Source organism: Pyrgilauda ruficollis, unplaced genomic scaffold (assembly GCF_017590135.1).
Source record: "Pyrgilauda ruficollis isolate IOZ18807 unplaced genomic scaffold, ASM1759013v1 scaffold47, whole genome shotgun sequence".
Lineage (NCBI taxonomy): Eukaryota > Metazoa > Chordata > Aves > Passeriformes > Passeridae > Pyrgilauda > Pyrgilauda ruficollis.
In genome coordinates, this window is record NW_024526266.1 from 2,738,275 (window position 1) to 2,759,088 (window position 20,814).

Here is a 20,814-nt window from a genome sequence, read left to right on the forward strand (position 1 = left end):
GGATGTGATGCTGCATCTCAGGTGTCCTCTCACTAAGAGGAGGAGGAGGATAATATTGGATCATGCTTTTCCAGTTGGGGAGAGGGGAATGAGGAAGCAATATTTTGGGATGGCTTGTGGGGATCACATCCATGATGTGATGACAAAACCAGGGAAGGTGAGTTTTGTGTCCCTGCCTCCCAGAGTTTGATGGAGAATCGGTCGGATGACAGCGGGAACTGTTGTTATCACCGGGGGAATCCTAGCGACGGTGATCCTACTGTGCATCATTGCTGTGCTCTGCTACTGTAGGCTACAGGTGAGTGTCCTCTGCCTTGTCACCCCCACCTTGCACTGGAACAGGCTCCCCAGGGCAGTGGTCACAGCCCCAAGCCTCCCAGAGCTTAAGAAGTGCTCTGAGGCACACAGTGTGATTTTTGGGCTGTGCTGTGCAGGGCCAGGAGTTGGACTCTATTCTTCCAGCTTGGGATATCTTAGGATTCTGTGCTCCCTGGTGCTGCTGCAGGTGCTGCTGCAGGAAGGGTCTGGATGGGGTTTTTTTGCCTGTGATGGCAGGGAGTTGAAACCTCCTATCCCCCCAGGTGCTGCAGTTATGTCCTTCCCTCCCCTAGGTGTGGGGGGTGCTGCCCTGAGGCTTTTGAGGCTCTGCAGCACTTACTAATTGAGGTGCAGGCTTGGCTGGGTTTGCAATACCAGATGGAGAATTTTATATAATTTTTTTTTCTCCTTGTAAATTAACCGAGGAGGCTTTCAACAACGGCTAGCTACAACCTCCTGCTCTTTAAAAGTTAATGTGAAGTCTGTGCCATGCAGCAATGCCCGTGTGATGAAAAGCACAGCGCTCACTTGGAGCAGTTTTCAGCCGGCAGGATGAAATACCTTCCCCTTGCAAACCTCACAGGGGATGGATGAGGCTGAGTTCCCCAGCAGGTGCCTCCTGCAGCACGCTCAGGTCCGGGTTTTGTCTGGCTTCTGCCGCTTGCCAGGACGCAGGAATGATGGAGCAGATCAGCGAGAGGCCCCGGAGGGTTCCTGTGGCAGGGGGATGAGGGGAGTGGGGATGCGGCAGGGCTGCCCCTCCGGCTGCTCCGCTTCCCCTCACACAACCCCTTCCCTCTCCTGCAGTACTACTGCTGCAAGAAAAATGACTCCGATGAGGAAGAGGAGGAGGAAGAGGAGGAGGAGGAGGAAGAGCCCGACCTGCCCACACACTCGCACCTCGTCATGTGCAACGCCTGCAGCTCCCGCATGGTGGACGGGCAGGGCAGCCCCGCGCCGCCGCCCAGCGAGCTCAACCAGCACGGGGCTCACACCTACTGCCCGACGTGCTCCCCGTACGGCTCCCCCTTTTACATCCGGACTGCCGACATGGTGCGCAACGGGGGCGAGAGGGTCGCCTACGCCCCCGCGTGCTACAAGGAGATGGGGCCGCCCTTCAACATGGCCTCCCTGCAAAGCTACACGGTGAGCCGCCACGGCCTCCTCCGCGACAGCTTCCCGAACCCGCGGGCCATCAGCACGGAGGTGTAGTCACCATTGCCACTAGCACAGGGTGTCCCCAGCTGGCACCCGCTCCAGGGAAGAGGCTTTTCGCTTGTTTTTGAGGAGAGGAGCCCGTAGCCCAGCCGGAGGCCAGCGCGGTCCTGCTGAGGCGCCCAGCACGGCCAAGCCTCACAGGCCAGAAGGCGAGGGAGACCTCAAAGGGCAACGCTGAACCGGCCACCTCCGAACCCATCATAAGTGTCATTATTATCTACTCTCTCTCCCAAAGGGACTTGTCTAACGAGGGCTATGTACAGTACAACCTAACTTCATTACTCCCTGAGCCCAGTGAGGCCTTCGGTGTCCCCAGCCAGGCAGCCGAGGTGATGCCCGCTGCCTCCGGCACACGGAGCAATGGGCTGATCATCCAGGGCCAGCTGCCATTCCCGGTGAATCCCAGTGCCCAGCAGGGCATGGCAGCGCTCCTCAGCCATGGGGAAGCGAAGAAGGGAAGATCCAGGTCATCCTGCTCCCCTCGTACTGCGTCAGTTGCCACTAGCAGTTAGCTTTTCTGTTCAAGTGTAAGATAGGGCACCGTCTCCCACCTGCTTCGGTCTTTGCACGTGCTGAAGAAGTTCAGGACATGAATTTAGGTCACTGCCGGGGGAGGCAAAGCTCCTCGCAAAAGTGCTCACCCATGCCAACAGGCACAGGCCAGTCCTTCTGTGGCCAAAGCCCCCACCTCTTCTACTCTTCACAAGCTTTCTTAGGAACAATTTTAACTTGGACCCATGAATATGGCAAGATTTTACTTATGGGAAGAATTGAATTCCTAAATAACCACAGTTTTGGTCACCTTCAGCTTTCAAAGCCCCACCCTGACAGCTCCGACAGCCAGAGGAAGGTTGGCTTTGGGATGGATTTTGCTTTTGACAGCAACAGCAGAGCCCACTGGCTCACGTCTCCTTTGCAGGGCCCTCCCATTGGAGAGTGATGTTCAGGTGGTTGGGGTACCCCTGCTTTTGCTTCTGGAAGAAGAGGGTGCAAGACCCAGATGTGTCTTGAGCATGTTGTGAACGTGGGTTCACAGGCACTGCAGCCGGCAGTGACAGCCAGTGACTCTGCCTTTCTGCAAAAATGAATGTGGGAAAGTTTCTTCTTCCTCCATAAATCAAATTAAGTGAAAAATCACTAAAGGGACATCTCCATCATTCCCAGGAACTTCCATAGCAACCAGTGCAGGACTGCTCTGCTGAGCACTGCCCATTCACAGCAGGGAGGAGGATGGGGACAGCAATGATCCCTGCGGATGCTGTTGGAGGCGACAGCAGGAAACCCTTGCCATGCCTTTGCAATACAGGGTAGGACTGCTCAGAAAGGTGAGCGGTGGGCTTTTATTTTCACCTTTGTGATTTATAAATCATCCCGCTGCTCACAGAAGGATTTGGACTTGACCTCCCCGCTCAACACACAGAAAAAGTAGATCTCAGCACAGAGGCACACTGCACCAGCCTCAAATGTCCACGTTACTAGGCAAAAGGCTGATGTACACATTGGACCTGCCCATGCCTTGGCACTTCTGATCTGAAGAAAGGAGCCAAAACATCACAAAACATGGTGATGGTCCTTGTAACCAAACACCTTGTCCCAGCCTGCATTTTACACACACTTCTGAGCAAATGTTATGCACCATCTCCCCCATCTCCAGCCCAAAAAGACATTGCATTTCCATTATCTGGAGACTCAGTCTGGCTGCATCGCTTTTAGAGTCTCTTTCCATTCTCCCAATAGTGATAGCAGGTTTTAATGTCCTCTCACATTAAGGGCAGGCAGGAGGGAAGATGAAAGTTACCAGCAGCAAAGCTCTCTGGATCCCACTGGTCAACAGTCTGTGGCTCCTACTGCCTCCCATGTAGCCAGTGCTCCTCCCTGAACACACGGTCTGTAACTGGAAGAAAATCTTGGCTAACTTGATAAATCCCATTCTTTCCCACTAGAGCATCTGCTCAGCTAGGTCTCATCGTGCTGGGAGCCAGGAGAAGTTAACGTGTCCCAGCGTGGTCTCTGCCAGACAGCCCCAAGATGCCGTCCCCTTGACGGGCACAGAGCCAGCACACGGACACGGCGGCTCCCAGCATCCAACTCTACCTCTTGGCACACAGAAAGGCTTTCCACTGCCACGAGTGACACACTTCTGGGGGTCACCCTTGTGGTTGAAGGGAGGCCACTCCATTGTCATCTTCGTCACAAGCAAATTAAGCGTGACCTGTCACGGGCTAACGAGGCGCCAAGGCTGGGGAGGCAGTTCCAGAGCAGCCAGATGGCCAAGATGAGGGTTGGCCTTGCAGCCAACACATGCCCTGGATTTGGAATGGCTACAGGGAAATGGGTGAGTCTGGAAGGGCTGAAAACATGGGGGATGTAGCTGAGAATTAGAGGGTTTGGGAGCGGGTGGAAGAACAGGATGGGGTAGGGGCAGGGATCCCAGGTTTTTTTCCACTTCAGATTCCTCCTGTTACTATTCTCTGTCTTTGTTGCTCAGCTATGGGTCCAAATTAAATGTCAGAAATAAATGAGGACTTTGAAATACAAACCAGGAGTGGTTTCTGTTCTTTTGGCAGGCAACACCAAAAGGGCTTTATCCAGTGCTGCCTGGAAGCTCTACTGGTGCATGGATTTTTCCTCCCCACCCTTCCTGCTCCTGCTTTTGCTCCTCTTGTGTCCCCTGCTCCTCCCTTGGCTCTGGCCTATGCACATGCATTCCAAATCCATAGTTTTATAGTTTATCTCTTTATTGTGACACAATTTTTCGGTGTGTTTTGGCAGTTGCCCTTGTAGTAGGAAGCCTGCAGGGCAGAGCAGAGGGATGCTGCCGTCCCTGCCCTGCCGCAGGCTGGCCTCGGCGCCCTCGGAGACGGTGACAGCAGGGACAGGCTCTCCCAACTCACTCCTCAGTAGCTTTCTAGGCACTGATGGTTTGTCTTGTGTAAAACCCTCTCAGTGGAGAGGGAACAGTGATGACTAAGTCATAAAAATCCTTCCTCGCTGAGCAGGCTGCTCTACAGGGACTAGCTCCACAGCCAGGCCAAGTGGGGTGGCTTCAAGTGGAAAGTCTGGCTTGAGGGGCTGCTGCCCCAGAACTTGGAAGGAAAGTAGGGCCTGGCAACGCTCAGGATGACTTGAGGCGACAGGACCAGCAGCAGGCCTTCCTGTAGTACCAGTGCGAGCACAGCTTCACCTTCAGCACCAGCACGCAGTTGGCCGTCGCTTTGTCTTCACAGGCATCTTCTGTGGAGCAGAAGCACACACAGAAGGGGTTACAAAGGAGACGTGCTTCCCCAGCATGGACATCACGGGCAAAGCCAAGGGCTCCTCCACCTCCCTGCCCTCCCAGACGTACCTGGTGCCTCCGTGGGGCATGGCTGGAGTTGGCACGTCTGCCTGGCCTCTGGTTTGGCAGCGGGGTCACAGCCCTGAGCCAGTGCTTCCCCCTGGTAGCACTTCACCTCCCGCAGTCGCACACCAGCGCCACACGTCTTGCTGCACTGTCGGGGTCAAGGAGCAGCAGAGAGAGCATGAGAGGCATTTTCTGGTTTTCTGTTGCTCCCAAGTTCTTTGCTCTACTGAGGTCTCACAATCCCTGCTTTGGATCCCTGGTCTTGAGGAGGCTTGGGTCAAATGCCACACTGATCTCAAATTTATTCTCCCTTTTTTTTTTTTTGCTGGAGGAAAGCACCCCTGAGTTTGGGTTGGGGCAGAGCAAGGGAGAGTTTGGTTTTCATCTCTTTATTGTGGCTCAGAACTATTTTTGTTTGGAGCATTGATGCCGTGACAGAAAATGGAGAAAATGGCTGCTATAAGCCAGACACAGCTCCTCAGTCTTCCCATACCCTAAATGTTCACCAGTTACTATTAAGGGAAAGAGGGAAAGACAAAACATAGACTTCTTGGAGTAGAGGAGCCATGTGTATCCTGTATGATTGGAGTGCGGTGCATGCTCTTCTTGAGGCAATAACCCCCATGCTCCAAGATTTTCTCCAGCCTGTGCGTGCCAGTCTCTCATCCTGCTGCCTGGAACTTGGGGTCCCATCCAGACTAAGCAGATCCTTGGCAGAGCAGGCTGCCAGAGAACCTCAGCACAGGTCCTGCTCCACCAACCAGGGCTACAAGGCCTCCTCTGCCCCTTCCCCACCACCCCCAGCCCTACCTGGGACCAGGAGGTGGTGAACCACGTTGAACACGGCCTCCTGAAACAGACAGCTTGTTCCTCAGGCTTCGGAGAGGTCTCACAGCGTTTCTCAGGGTACTCCCTGTACTGCCCGTTCTCCAGGCCCACGCACAGCACCAGCCGGGTCTTCACCCCTCGCCCACAGCTGGCGTCGCACTGCGAGGGAACAGAGCAGCCCGGTGACAAATGATGCTCCAGCTTCAGGCAAGAGGCCATTCTGCTCAGAAGGAAGGTTTAATGCCTGTGCTAACACCAGTCTAACAGAGGGAAATGCTGTCCAGGCCACTGAAGCAGGGAGTGTCTCCAGATTTCCCAGGGAGCAGGGACAGATGCTGGTAATTAATGTTCAGCTGAGTTCACCTTGGCTGGCCTCGAGAGCAGCAACCACAGGGCACCTGGAGCAGCCAAGCTAGGACTGTAAAAAGCTGTTTCTGTCTGATTTTATGTGTATCTCTGCTCTGAAAATTCACACAGCACATCCATGTAGCAACCTACATCTTGGAGTACTGCCAAGCTTTTTGTGGGCCCAAGAGGACCAAAGTGGTGCAGTGCAGGTGATATGCACAGACAAGCCCTGCTGAATCCAGAGCTATGCAGGCTGAGCTGGGAGGGCTCTCTCCCTCAGGACACCACCAGGAAAAGCAGCAGGAGGCCGGATCTGCTCCCTGATGCCCATGCAGGCAGTTGCCAGTTTGAGATTTCACTGCTTTGAGTCCTTTTCCACCACAGCAGGGCCAGCACAACTGGCTTGCATCCATCCTTAATCATCCTGAAAACTCAGCTCATCAGTGGAGAGAACCCAGCAAAGAAGCTGGCATAAGCAAAGGTGGGGAGCTCAGCTGGTCTTTCAGAGCTCTGCTGAATTTCACAGCTGGGTCACAGCTGAAAATGGCACTTCAGGACTGTGTGTGACCCATTTGGAGGGCCAGAGCAGGGGAGGGCTACAGAACTGCCAGGTTTAACCAGCCTGTGCTTTTTACTGGTGCTGGAGAAGGCTCAGCTGAATGCAGTCAGCAGCTATAAAGGGAGCGAAGTGAGAAGAGAGGCTTAGCCGTGATTTGAGAGAAGAGGGCTTGGCTGCTTCCCTTATTTCCTAGAAACCTTCTTCCTTAGTGCTATACAAATCCCTGTTTTGCTCAAGACTTCAAAGAAAAAGCCCAAGCCTCGCTACTGACTCAATGTGTTTCTTTGGATACTCTGGGGTTTGGATCAGCATGTATGGGGAAGCCTGAAGTCTTTTGGCCTTGAGCAACAGAAAGAGAGTAAAAAGATGTGCAGAGACTGAGTGTTGGGTGGAACAGAGCATCTGGACCACGTTCACTGGACTGTAATCCCTGAAGCAAGTACACGGTTATGGTCTGGATGTGACTTCCAACACAGGGTTGTGGGCTGTGGTTCGGCTTTACCTCCAGCTGTTACTTATCGGAGACTAAGCCGGTTTTGTTCAGACTTTCTCTTTACCGGGGGAAAACTCGTGTCCTCTGTGGGGGTGAGTGAGCGCGGCTCTGCTGAGGAGCCAGGTGGGAGAGCAGTTTCTTCAAGGTATTGCTGCCCTCCCGTGGAGCTCCTTGGGAAGGCAGCAAATGCCACAAACTTTGGGGTTTTTATGGGGTACGGCAGGGACAAGCTGGGATATTCACTACTCCTTCCCTCTTTCTCAAAGGAGCCGGGGCAAGGATACAGATCCATGTCTGGAAGTCGCACTGTACAACTGTGCTCAACCAAGCTCCACCACATCCTGTGGGATATGGGGTGGAAAGGAGGTCTGAGGACACAGGGCTGGGCTTGGCTTTACCTGCTCCCACTCCTGCTCCACCCAGTGTGCGGGGCAGTTCTTGTCTCCACACGGGTGAACAGCCAGGGGCTTGGTGGCCGGGTCACACTGCGAGCTGGAGATCACCTTGCCCTCCAGATTGCGACACGCGATGAAGCGGCTCATGCGCCCCTCGCCACACGAACCTGAGCACTTGGAGAGCAAAAGGCATTTAGACACATCAGAAAGCAGGGAACTGGAGAGGTCAGGGTTGGTGGTGCTACTAGAGTCGAGTCCAGAGTCCAGCCCTGACACTGGGACTGTTGCACTGGATCCCAAGGGGCTTTAGAGGTTTATTTAGTCAGGACCTTCCATTCTCCAGGTAGTCAATAATCTCTAGATTATTGACTAGAGCTCAGCTCACAGTTAACCAAAATATACAGCAAGGAGAGGCAAAACCTGAGGTTATTTTAGTTTCTGCAGCTTGGCCCTGCCAGAAGAGAGCCAACAGAGATCTGCAGCAGATCTGCCTCACCGCTCCCACCCTCCAGCCCAGCGCTGGGTGCAAGAGGCGCAGCATTCCGGACTCACGGGGCCCCAGTCGGAGGCGGTCCAGCGGCGGTCGCAGGGTGGGCCCGTGCACTCCTTCTCGCTGCTGGGCTTGCGGGACTCGTCGCACAGGGGAGCTTCCACGGAGCAGCGCACCTCGCGCTTCATGGTCCCCGGCGAGCCGCACCGCGCCGAGCACTGCAAGGGCCACACCGAGTCAGCCCCGGCGCTCAGAGCACAGGACAGGGTGGGGAAGCGGCTCTGCCGCCTCCTGTTTTCCTCCTGCTGCTCTAGGAGAGAGGGGAAGGGCCCCAGCAGGGACAGAAAAAGGTGTGTCTGCCTCTGTCTTTGCCGCTCATTTATTTTGGGACCTAGAGTTCCAACACATCAATGGGCTGTTGCCCAAACTGCTGTTCAAAGTGACTGGGCCACAAGCAGAGCAGTCCGTCAAAGGGACTGCAGTGGGCTTTCTGTATCTCCATGGTACTGTTTCCCAATTTTCCCTCACTTTGGACCCTCCAGAAGAGGAAGCTTCTTGCTGGCAGGGCTTTCACTTGGTCACTGTCCTGCTTTAGAAGTGACCTTAGAAAAAACGTTTTGCAGTGGGCTTTGTCTGCTGAGCAGTGCCAGAACAGGGCAGCTGCAGATAAAGGCAGTCCTTGTGGGGAACCAGGGTGCAGTTGGCCAGGGGCTTCCTCAGCACCCATCATCTTCCAGCCACCTTCCTCCAGGCCCCCCCTAGCCCTGGCTGCTCAGCTCTGGGAGCAAAGCCTACCTCGGACCACTCGGAGAGCTCCCACTGAGGCCCACAGGCCTTGTTCTTGCAGGCTTTCCTCTCCATGGGCCTGGCCAGCCCTGCTGCCTCGCAGAGGTCATCGTACACGGAGCTGTCGAAGCCCGGCGCCAGCATCTTCCAGCAGCGCACGGTGCGGTACTGGAAGCCCTCGCCGCAGGTCCGGGAGCACTCGCTCCACCGGCTGGTCTCCCACCTCCACGAGCAGAGAAAGCACAAAGGAACACCCAGGTAAGGGGGACCAGGGGCATAGGGTGGCAGAAACACAGGGCTACACACCCAGGGCTCCCTCACCCAGCAGCTGCTGCTGTGCCTCTGCTCATCACATCTGAGTAAATGTGGTGCTGGACTTTGAACCAGCTTTGCCCTTAGCAGGTAATTCAGATCCCAAATTCTTCCCCTCTTTTTGCTTACAAGGGGATATGAGTTCTTCTTAGTTTAAGCATACTTTTTCAGCCCAAAAATGGCTGTATGCCTTGAGCAGAAAATGATCCTTAGAAAGATATCTCCCTGTGGACAGCTGATGTCACTTCCACTCACCTAGGCTGGCAGTCTCTCCCTGTGCAAAATTCGTGGGTAGGTTCTGGTCGGGTCAGGGCATCACAGTAGGATTCATCCACTTCCACTCCATCATAGCGCACACACATGGCATAGGAGGTGCTGATACCTGCTGGGCCAGCAACACCCTCAGCCGTGCTCCATCAGAGCCAAGAGTCTCCTCCCACCAGCATTAAACAGCTGGAGTGCTCACTGCATCTGAAACTCTCCCTGTCATATAAAGAAATACCAGGATTCTCTCCCTCAACAGCTCAAAAGGACCTCATGTGATCAGTCACCTGAAGCCAAACCTACCTGAAGTGCAGGTGGAGCTGCAGGGGGCATAAGCTGAGACCTTCCACCGATACATGTCAGCCAAGCTGATGTCGTCGTGGCCCACGGGGCTCACATCAAACTCATTGCTGTGGAAAAAGGAGGTGGTGTGAGCTAAAAATGAAAAAAATTGCTACAAACATGAAATATAGGGAAATCCCTCCTTGCTGTCTTTGAAGATGGAAAGAAAACCAGTGTTTCTGCTTTCCATTTCCCCCACCTTGGGCAAGGCAGACCACTGATGAACAGAGAGTGCAAAGCCTTGATCCACCTCCCAAATTCAACTAGCAAGGAGGAAGCATCGTTCATAACGAGTCTTGTGTATATCATGGTTTGCCAACCATGGGGTTGCCCTCAGCCTCAGCTTGTACCTCGCCTCAAGGCATGATTTGAGTTGGAAAGGGAAGCTCAAGCAAGGTCCCTCTCATATCGTATAATGTGGTGGGAGGAGTTCATATGTGCCTTGTCAGAAATATTTAAAAGCTAGTCCTCAGTCTCCTGGCAGATGTTTACAGAAGCTTCAGAAGCTTATGTGCCCAGAGGAATGGGACAGAAGGGGCATGACATGATGGTAGATGTGTATATGTGACATGCTATGGTTTCCTGGCTTTGTTTACAACCACACCAGGTCCTTCAGCACCATTTAAATGGACCCTGAAATATGTTCCAGGAGCTCCGTGTCAGGCCAGTTGTAACAATCAGTCCTTGGAGGAAACACCTACAGCAGCTTCCATGGATAGACACTGGTGAATGGGGACATCAAGGACAGCAGGGGACTGGCTTGGCCCTCCCTCCCCAGCCAACCATGCTCTGCTTTGCCCAGGAAATCAGGTGCCACCTTTCAGTGCCAGGGGCTCGCAGGGGCTCTGCCTGGCTGATGTTGGCGGTCGGGCTGGCCCCGAGCAGAGGGCTCTGCACAGATGCCACCATGCTGTAGTTGGCTGCTTCCCCCTGGCTCCCAGCAAACACCTCCACCTTCAAGTCCTCCAGCGAGTTCTTGCGAGCCAGGGCTCTGTGGAGGCCCTGTGGCCAGCGGGGCCAGAGCCTGGCCGTGGAGTTCCTGGGGGCTGGCCTGGCTGCCAGGGGCTGCAGCTCCCTGCAAAAGGCAGCGTTGTGAGGCTCTCGGTGACAGAGGCGCCTGAAGAGACGGAGCCTGGAGGATGTCCCACGGCTGTTCTCCGACAGCTCGGGTCTCCTCATGCTGTAGGGCACAGCTGTGCTGATGGAGATTTGGTTGAACCTGAGAGCTGGAATTAAAACACATGCTTTAACTATATGGGATGGCTTGTACTTCACCGTGTGGCATTTAACAAGGCAAAAAACCATTCAGCGTTCAGCCTAAAAATCAAAGATTTCTACCAGGGAGCATCAGCAGGCTTTAATTACCCTGGCCAAGCCCTCACTCTGTGTGCCCACTACTCTGGAGCCCCATTTAAGCTCCAGTCTGGGCATTCAGTCCTGGGTTGCACAATGTTGCACATATTCTTTGTTCCTGAATTGTTGTATGGCTCTCCCAGATCAACCTTGGATTTTACTTGTCCCCTTGCTGTCCCCTGATGGTCACTGGACTGTTGCTAGGCCTGTTGTTGTCACTGCCCTGCCTGAAAAGCTCAGACCCCATGTGAGTGCCCTGCCTAACCCATATTACAGGATCACAGAACCACAGAATGAACCAGATTGGGAAAGACCTTTGAGAGCATCAAGTCCAACCTATGACCTAACACCTCCTCACTGTGGCCACCCTCTCACAGCCTCCCCTTCCCTCACAGAGATACTGGCCCTTGCTGCTCCCTGCCCCACTATTCACCATCCTTCCCTCCTGTTCACCCTGATGTGAAAGCCACCTCAGATTTCAAGAAGACCACTGCACAATGTCTGCCTCCAGTCAATAAAATGGGGGAAGGAAGAACAAAGCAACCAACCCAACTCTGTTTCTCCACCAACGGCTGCTGCCTCCTCCTCCTCTTCCTCTCCTGCTGTGTTTGCATGGTAGACCTGTCTGATCTGAAAGTCATACTTCTCCTTCTCTTCACTTTGTTCCCAGCCCCAGTCCCGGGTCTGACTGGTAGAGTTAGTCTGGAAGAAGTGTGGGGGACCAAAGTCTAAATCTTCTTGCCCTTCTCTTAGAGGAAGCTGTTCACTGGTGTCATCTGGTGACAGGGAGAGCCACGTGGCATTGAAGTCTGTCTGGGCAGCTCTGGAGTTGGCTGGAATGGGATGGCTCTGGCTGGTCACTGGTAGGTGGTGATAGAGAGGCCTGGGAAGAGCAGGGGCTGCAGTCTGGAGAGGTGGTGTCCGTGGCACAGTGTAGTCATAAGTTATGTGAGGCATTTTCCCATTAAAGTTATAGTACTGGGGGAAACGGGGAAAGAAAACAAAACTGCTTTTATTTTAAGGGTATGAATTTTTCAAAAGCCTTTTCTAGACACATCTGTTTGGTGATGGTTGTTAAGAGAAGACAGCATCCCCATAAATGCAAAAGGAAAGCCCCCACCCACCTGTCTGGCTTCCTCAACCCACCTACACCCAGGTTTGGCTTGGGAACCAGGTTATGCTCCTGTTATCTGAGGGAGGCAGGAAAGCCTAAAGCTGGTTCCTCACATACCATGGCATTCAGAGACTGGTTCGTGGGCCCATGAGCTATGATGTACTCCAGCCCATCCGAGTTCAGGCTCGAGGGTCGCCGGTACTTGAAGACGGTGCCAGCCACCCTGAAGTTCTGAGGGTTGTCAATGGCAGAGTTGCCATTGAAGAAGAAATGCCCAGATTCATCAGCAAGTGCTTCAAAGAGAGAGAAAACAGACAAATGGGACGTTCTGCAGAACTCTGGCACTGAGGAGAGCAAAGAGCCCACAAATGAGGAAAGCCCAGCTGATACAGAACCCCAGACCCTGCCCATAGCCAGCTTGGGCTCCAAATGTCTCTCCTGGCACTGGAGATGTGGTAGCCCTGGTTTTTGGAGAGATGAAGCACCCATGTAGCTACCCTGGAGGAAATGCTCTCAGTAGCTCTCTCACAGCATAGGTGGGAGTGCACAGAGCCTCCTCCCACCTCCCAGGCAGCTGAACTGGGCTCTCCACACCCCTCCAGCTCCTCTGCTCACCCAGGATGTTTTCTGTTTTCCTGCGCTCAATGATGAGGATGTCTGTGGCACCAGCAGGGATGTTGGTGATGAACACGTAACCTGGGGAACAGAACAGAGCGTGAGGAGACCCCCAGGGCAGAATAGAAAAGGTCTGGGTGGGAAAAGCAGCTCATGGGACAAGTGTGTTTGTAGAGGGGCAGCACTGCCCTTCAGGAGCAGGGTGCCAAGGACCTAAGTGCATATTGCACCAGTCTGTGAGCTCTCATCCCAGATCTCCTCTGAAATCCCATTAACAGATCACCATTACGGAAGTCAGTCTGAGCACTGCTGGGTTTGGAGTCGGGAAGGAACTGCACAATGAAACAGTCTGGCTTTGGGGGTGTGGATGAATGTGTTTTCACACTCCTTCTGGCAAGAGCACAGAAAAAAAGCTTAGTAGTGATCAGGGCTGATGCTGAACAGAGGGTGGAAAAAGAGCATAGGTCCCCTCAGCTCCTGACTCCATGGAATTTGTCTCAGGAGTAACATAAAAACTGACCTTTAAAGGGAGAGGAAATAAGAGGCTTTTAAAGTTGCATGGTTTGGCAGTTTGTCTTTCCCGCTGGAAACGCAGGTCCTGTCTGTTCTGTAAGATATATGAGGGCTGGAATGGGAGCCCAAAACTGTACCCATGCTGCTACAGGGGGTAAGACCATTACCCCTGCCCTGGAAAGGGGCCTGAGTGCTTTTCTAGGCTGCAGTTTGTAGGGAGTGAGGCAAACTAGTGAAACAACATCAGTGTGAAACGTTGTTCCAAAACATCCTCAAACCACAGTTCGTTAACTACTAATGAGCATACCACAGTGCATTCCTCCTGTGGCTGGAGGACAGGGCCATCAGGCTGCAGGGAACCTCAGCCCAATTTCAGAGGGGACTGTCCCTCAGCTGTGCCAGCCACAGAACTGGGGAAAGCAGATTAAATGCAGGTTGAAAAAATGCTGTGACCCTCATCATAGCTTAAGTTTCAAATGAACACGTAGCACAAATAAAAGAAGATTCATTGATCTCTTCACATTATCTGAGGTGGGCAAGATGCCAAAATCAATAGGAACAAATAGATCCCCAGCTGCTTCCTACTCTAAACAGGTGGAGGGAAACCTTACCAGCCTAATATAAAGCACATCAAACCAATCTCCTCTGATGATTAAGTGAGAAGGACAAAACACAGACATTTAAGTAGGGGTGGTGGCACTCCTCAACTCTTTCCACCAAGCAGCTGGGAAAGCTCCTACCCACATTCAAGCCAGTCCCCCTCTGTGCCAGCTGGTGGTAAGAAGTAGCAGGTGAAGTCTCCAGACTGGTAGCAGGGAGTACCTATCTGTGAGATTGCCCTTCGGAAGGTGCCCGAGACACGGTGGCAAGTGCTGCCGTCCCCTCCACACACCCTGCATCTGTCCATGCTCCGGGGCGAGTACAGGCTCCCATCGCACCCAACTGGCTGCAAAGGAAAAACAAGAGAGGGTTTCCTGGGGTCAGCTCATCTCCACAGGGGCAGGGTCTTTCCCTGTGTGCTGTTTTGGGGGGGTTCTGGGGGGTAGTAATGAATGAATCCAATGAGAGGCCTCTGTTTTAATTCCCTGCTGGGACCCCTTGGCTTTGCGGTGACCAGGAGGTTCAGCCATGCAAGTAAAATCCCAGCTTCTCTACTGCTTCCTCCCAGGGCCTCACCTCACACTTCCCATTGATGCAGACCCCTTGATAGGTCCTGTCCTTGCAGGAGGTACCGTCCTGGGCTCGGGCCATCAGCTGCCTCTCTCCACTCCGGGTGGTGCACTGGAGGTCACACGGCTTGTTGGAGATACTGGTGTAGTCATCTGCAGGGACAGAGGCACAGGGTCACCAGGCAGCTCAAGGTGCCCAGAGATGGGCAGTGAGGAAGGGGACCTTCCCCTTGTCCCTGCTAATGGTTTGATGTCACCTTGGATGTTCCTGCCACTTGCAGTGACACCCCAAGGGCACGGATTTTACAGCAGCGAAGGGGTCACGGTGTGAGGCTGCACTGGGGACCGTGCCAAGCAGAAATACTTCCTGCTGGCAAACCCCCTTCCTTGCCATGCCCTTGTAGTGCCATCACTGTGCCCAACATAGGAATGTGCATCAGCAGATCCCAGGCCACACATAAATGCACATGAGTAAAAAAAGGGCTGTAAGAGGGGCACTGACTGTGTGGGCTGGTGGCCAGCTCTACTGCATTCACCTGAGCAGGTGCAGACATTCCATGTCCTCTTGGCAGCTCATGGAAAAACAGGTGAGTCCAGAAACAGGGTAATATCTTAGGTGAACTCAGTCTGGGCCTCAAGGCACAACTGGACACTCACGTGAAGTCACTGTGTAGGAAATGGATGAGCATCCTGTTCAGAGCAACCCAGAGGAGTCAGGAGCATCCATCCCTTGTCCCCTAGGACTTTACTTTTCTGTGCCCAAGAAGATCCTTTGTGTCTTTTCTGACCCTCACCCCCTGTGTGAAGTTGTGAAAACCCACCTGGATAGAGGGGCATCCAGTGGTAATAGTGCTTCCCAAAGGCTTTGGCATTGAAACTGGAGCACTGCTGCTGTTTGAAGCTTGCTGTGTTGGCTGGGCAGGGCTATGGAGGGAATAAATGCAACCATAAAGCTCCCTATCTCACAGCCTTTCTTGTGACAGCTGCTTCTCCCTGCTCCATCCTTGCAGGATGAAAATGCCCTGTCCACCCTGGAAGGAATTGGAGATGGGCTTGAAGGTCCCCTAAGGGAAGCAGAAAGGCCAGGCCTTCATTGCCAAGGGCCCCTCAAAACAGCTGCATAACAGCCCTGCAAAAATTCCTTCCAGCAATGGGAAAAGCAGCAACAAGAAAAGCACGCTGGGAAAACTTCATCCCTCCCCTCACCCCACAACAAATATGCTTTTACATCCTTTTGTCCCATCTCCCAGTCCCAAAGAATAGAGCCCATCTCCCACATCCTCAAAGGCACACCATCCACCACCCCAGGAGAGGATCATGTCCTTGTCTCCATCCTCTGAGGGACCAATCCCACCCCCAGTGTTGGTGATTTTGCAGCTCCAAGTAGGACCCCCTGAGTCCCACACCCCCCCAGTAAGGACCAGGCAGAACTGGAAGTGGTTCTCACCTGCTGCTGGCACAGTTGGTAGTGCTTGGCTTGACCAGCACACATGGTGCTATTTGCTCCCTGAGGCATCTGGAGCCTGCAAAGCAGAAGTTTTCAGACATGAGCTGGAGGTCTGTGAAGTGCCCAGGTACTGAGGCTGACACAGGAGTCAGACCTGACTTAAGTGGGAGGAACAAGGCAAGTGTGTTATCAGAGCAGAGCTTTCTGGATCTAGACTGGCCAGCATCTCCTCTGAAACACATCTTCAGTGCTTTTAGGTGGGCTGTGATTTTAGGCTGGTCTTGTTTTGGGGTAGGTTGGGCAGACAGGGAGCAATTGCAATATTGGCACCCATGTCCCTTCAGCTCTGAGCTCCAGAAGGGCTGATGTGACCAAAAGACAATAGAATCTGATGGTCCATCACTCCTACGGATGTGCCCAGGACTTGCAGTGACTGGGGGAGGTGATTTCAGAATCCACTGTGCAATAGGCAGAGAGATGGTGCCTGTCAGGGGGACTGGCCACCCCAGAGATTATCAGAGAAGGCTTGATACAGGTGATGAGCCAAAACCACAGGAATTTATCAACACTTGAATCTTTCACTCTGGCCAATGCGAGCTATCCAGGAGATATTGGGCTGATGCAAAGACAAAAAAAAATCTTGAAAGCTGTGCAGATATATGGAGAGTGGCTGAGACCACAGGTTAAGGCAATGCACTAATGATCTGCAAAATAATTTAGGCAATGTGCAAAGACCTGCAGCAGACAATGTGTTAACAGCACTGGGAACTGAGAATACAAGAACACCATAAGCATATTCAGGCTGGCCTGGCTGGAGGTACTGCAGCTGTCCCTCCAGAGCAATGCTTTACATGACACAGGCAGAGCCTAAATTTGCAGTAAGACTTCAAAAGTGTCATGCCTTTCAGAAGCAGAGGCTTCCTGCAGACTCAGTCAGAAATTGTTTTGTTGCCATACCTGGCTCACACTTAAGCCATTCACCATAAAGCTGCAAAAACCTTTGGGCTGGGATTTCTCTTTTTTTTTAATTCAAATTTAATCCCTGGACTAAAACACCACAGCAAACCTTTCCCTGCCCAGCTGGGGAGTCAAGAATAGAGCTGGCATCAAATGGAGAGAAAAATCTCTCTTCTGGAAGCAGGCAAAGGGCAGAAGGGCTGCTCTGGCTGCAGAGGTGCAGGACAGCCCCAGGCTCCCTCCCTGCGCTGTTCCCCATTGATTTCCCAGGGTGTTGGAGAGGAGGAGCAGCAGCAGAGACGTCCAGAGAGGCCACAGCCTGAGGGAAGGTCCTACAGCACACCTGGACCTTCACCATGCTGTCAACCATCTCACCAAAAAGAAGTTTTCTGCTGCAGGAAGGAGGGCAGGTGGGGGGCCCTGGTCTGAGCTTGCTGTGCTCAGCAGTGCAGTCACGCAGAAGGGAAAGCTCGCTGTGCTGCAGGATGCCTGCTCTCATTAACATCCCACCAGCCCGGAGCAGCAGCTTACAGAGCTGCTGGAGGACGAGGAGAGGAGGAGGAGGAGGGGGAATTGGTGCCAAGGTAGCCCAGAGAGGACAGCAGCTAAGTTCTGGCAGCAGTTTCCCTGCTCTCCCCACTCCCACAAACCCAATCCCACTGATCCCAGCACTGTTACAGCTGTAGGGAACAAATGCAGATGCTGTCAGGTGACAGCCAGGTAAATGACAGAGGGGAAAAACTTGCCAGCTCTGCAGGGAATAAGGAGGGGAAATTGCTGAGATGTGGCTGAGCTGGCTGCTGCCAGGAGTAAATCAAGTCCCCACAAGGTGTCTGGCAGCATGTGCTCCCATCCTGAGCACAGGAACTGGCCACAAATCAGGGCTGGGCTGGTCAGAGCAGCCACGGCAATAAAGGTTTGTGAGGGAAAGAAGAGGAACAGAGCCAGCCCATAACTCTGTCATCTTCAGGACCCCAAGAGAGGACCAACCCCTTGCTCCCTGTCAGATAAGTCAAGCTGAGTGGGTGACATCAGGGAACCTGTCACCTGCCCACTGCAGCGTGCCTCTCCTGTCACCACTGCCCACACACAACAGCTGCCTTCCTTTCCCAGGGGCCACAGCTGAGGGAACAGCTCACCCTGCAAACCAGGGTTTTTTTTTCAGCCCCAAAACACAGGTCTGGGGCACCCCCTTGCCCTGGCCAGGGGCTCAGGCTGGCCACAGCTCACCTCTGTCTCAAGCAGTGCCTCTCCCGGGACGTGACTCCCCCTCCGCAGGACCGGGAGCAGGTGGACCAGGAGCTCCACTCTCCCCACCACTTGGTGACTTCTTCACCCCAGGTGCCAGCTCCATCTGCTGCCTCACTACTGTCCTGACAGAAACAGAGCATTGTTAGCTGGAGAACCTGGCTCCTCACCACCGAAGGCAGCTGTCCTGTCACCTGGATGCCTCCTAAAGACCCAGCAGTGGGACAAATGTGCCAGGGTCTGAGTCCTGTGGGGACACACCAGGATCTCAAAATTAAAACTTCCCTCCAAGACTGAGCTCCTCTTGGGAAGCAGGATGCCTTGGAATCTCATGGGATGGAGAAAGGCTGTAGGGCTGGACATGGGTGGCAGAAAGAGCAGCCTGGCCACAGCATCACTCCCAGCACAGCTCACACCTGCCTCAGGAGAGAAGAGGAAGAGCTGCACTTCTTGGCTGTGCAGGGAAGCTCCAAGTACACAGGTGTCAATCCTCAGAGCTGTTATTTCCATGAATAACCTTCCCTTTGTGACTAAAGCAGCTCAGATCCAGGCTCCTCATCCCCCAATAATTTTCAAGAGAGCTTCAGAACCAGAGCCTCTCCCCACAAACCCCACTATGTTCAGAGGAGGAATGCTCCCTCTCCCAGCACACCTTGCTGGGTCTCAGCCTTCAAATTTGGCAAACCTGAGCTCCTCCAGCCCCAGCAGGGTTCAGGCTGCTGTTGGCTGTGCCTCCACAATTCCCAGCAGGTAAGCAATTCCGTGGTTTAGCTGGGTTTTTTTTTTCCCTGGCAGTATTTTCCTGTTTAGTGTCTGATGGTCTAAAAGCTCCCAGGGACTTTGGCAAACTTGCCTGTGCAAGAACTAATCTGCTGTTTAGTGAAACACAGCTGTGAATAGTGCTGAATGTAGCCCTGAGTTTAACACAGGACAGTGACTGGAAGGGATTTATCCAGCCAAGATGCCAAGTGTTTAAATATTAATGGACAAAAGTTAATACTCTGTGTGTGTGTGTGAAGTGTGCTTTCCTAAAGCAAGGGCTCAGGGAAGTTGTTGTTAGCAAAACACGCAGGGTTTAGTTGGTCCTGTTGTAAACAACCCTCTGCAAAGCAGAACTGATGGATGGGAGAGAAAACTCTGCAGGGTTTGCTCATCTCTAAATGTGCTCTGCTCACTGCTTGGGCTGTCTCTTGGCTTTAATGCTCTTTCACGGTGTAATAAAGCCAAAGTGCTCTTCTTTTTGTCATGTAATTCCTGCCTGAGAACTTGTGTTTCCTCAGTGCCTGCCAGCAGAGCAGCCTCTGGGCAGAGGAGATGCAGCTGCTTTATGCAAATGGTTTGAAGTTGTAAATTAAATGGATGAAATGTGCATTGTGCCTCTTTCTGATGGCCAACTCTGCTGCAAAAAAAGCACCCGGGTACCCGATGCCTTGCTCTCCAGTGATTGCAATAGCTGATTTCAAAAACAAGACAACAAAACTCTTTGTTGTACTTCAGTGTTCTGACTGGAGCTGACAGGGACCAAATGCTGTGGGCAGCAGCTGAGCTGCTCATTAGGAAAACGAAATTAAAAGAAACAGACATGTTTACAAAAATACCTTTTTCTGTTCTTCCAAACTATCATCTTAACCAATTTCCTGTGAGAATTTTTGTCTCACTGTATATTATCAGACTGTAAATGGAAATTCTGACTGTGCAGCTTCCACATTTACAAAGGAAATAAACCAAGAGTCTCTCATTGTAAGGGATTTTCAGCTAAAATTTTTCCCCGACCACTCCTATGCTTCTTTGTGACACATATTTCAAGGCTGGGGTGGAAGAACTCTTCACAGCTGTCAGGAAGGAGAATTCCAGTGATTTATCTGGTGTCTGAATGGAGAGCTCAGCACAAAATTGATTCTCCCATAGCTGGAGGAAAAACCAAAGCTGGTGTCTTACCCCTTCCAAGAGGCACATGGACTGCCTGGACAGAAGATAAAACATGAGTAGCTGTAACCTACAAGGTAGTCCTGCCCTGAGGATCTTGTGATCCCAGCAGGTGAGAAGGGGCAGGAGGAGAGCAGGTGAAGAGGAACAGTCTGCTCTGTTGATCTAGCCCAGGTACAAGGCAGGGTTTGTGTATTTGGAATGGTGAGAAGCTGCAGGCTCCTTTCAGGGTTCCTGCTCTTGGGGTGCTTTGCCTGGGTGCAAGGAGATCAGGGATGTGGGGGCACAGCTGAGCTTTGGGGGAGATCAGCATCCCTGCCTTTGTGAGCTTCTTTCTGTGAGAAATAGGACAGGACACATCTCTGCACTGCACCTCTCTGACAGGATGAAGATTTATTGAAAGGTGCTGGTCAGGGAGATTTGTTCTTTTAATAGAACGTGTTCCCCCATATCCATAATCCCTGCTCCTGCTTCCTCTCTGTGCTGGAGGAATCAATCACTTTTTAAGCAGATTGATTTGGCTCTCAGGTTTTCCATGAGCAAGCTCCCTTGCCAGACCTTCCCTAGGAGCATTTATTTTCTTGTGTAAGCAAGGACAATGCTGAGCTGTCCCCTTGGCCATGTCCCTTATGGCATGACTGCATCTGAGTCCTAGGCCTGGACTAGGAGTGGGAACTTCAGGTACTTAGAGCTGGGGCAGCTGGTTCCAATCTCTGCTGAATTTATTGTAGTGTCAGAAATAAGTCTGCGTTGACCACGACACACAAATGGTTCTT

General features: G+C 52.8%; 2 protein-coding genes across 2 annotated transcripts; one reads left to right on the forward strand and one right to left on the reverse strand.

Annotated features, from left to right (window-relative positions):
* Positions 1–205: 205 nt before the first annotated feature.
* On the forward strand, positions 206–1,530 carry FAM163A (family with sequence similarity 163 member A). Its single transcript, XM_041479119.1, has 2 exons — positions 206–298; positions 1,126–1,530. The coding sequence occupies exons 1-2, from the start codon at positions 206–208 to the stop codon at positions 1,528–1,530; spliced, it is 498 nt and encodes a 165-aa protein (XP_041335053.1).
* Positions 1,531–4,651: 3,121 nt separating this feature from the next.
* Positions 4,652–18,622, reverse strand: LOC121359739 (ADAMTS-like protein 2). Its single transcript, XM_041478900.1, has 18 exons — positions 18,529–18,622; positions 18,095–18,317; positions 15,908–15,983; positions 15,282–15,384; positions 14,468–14,613; positions 14,114–14,237; positions 12,779–12,859; positions 12,281–12,456; positions 11,598–12,027; positions 10,514–10,922; positions 9,658–9,764; positions 9,346–9,475; positions 8,788–9,001; positions 8,055–8,210; positions 7,506–7,676; positions 5,690–5,866; positions 4,883–5,027; positions 4,652–4,770 (listed from the first exon to the last, which is right to left on the reverse strand). Exons 1-18 carry the CDS (start codon positions 18,620–18,622, stop codon positions 4,652–4,654), a joined length of 3,081 nt encoding a protein of 1,026 aa, XP_041334834.1.
* Positions 18,623–20,814: the final 2,192 nt, after the last annotated feature.

What these genes read in the sequence shown, in the direction of transcription:
- FAM163A (XM_041479119.1), top strand. Translation starts at nt 206, where the DNA reads ATGACAGCGGGAACTGTTGTTATCACCGGGGGAATCCTAGCGACGGTG. An exon ending in TCTGCTACTGTAGGCTACAG is followed by an intron (nt 299 to 1,125) that starts GTGAGTGTCCTC and finishes CCTCTCCTGCAG; the next exon opens with TACTACTGCTGCAAGAAAAA.
- LOC121359739 (XM_041478900.1), bottom strand. Translation starts at nt 18,622, where the DNA reads ATGGAAATAACAGCTCTGAGGATTGACACCTGTGTACTTGGAGCTTCC. An exon ending in ACCAGTCTCTGAATGCCATG is followed by an intron (nt 12,028 to 12,280) that starts GTATGTGAGGAA and finishes CGTTTCCCCCAG; the next exon opens with TACTATAACTTTAATGGGAA. An exon ending in CAGCTCCACCTGCACTTCAG is followed by an intron (nt 9,476 to 9,657) that starts GTAGGTTTGGCT and finishes TTGCTGGCCCAG; the next exon opens with CAGGTATCAGCACCTCCTAT.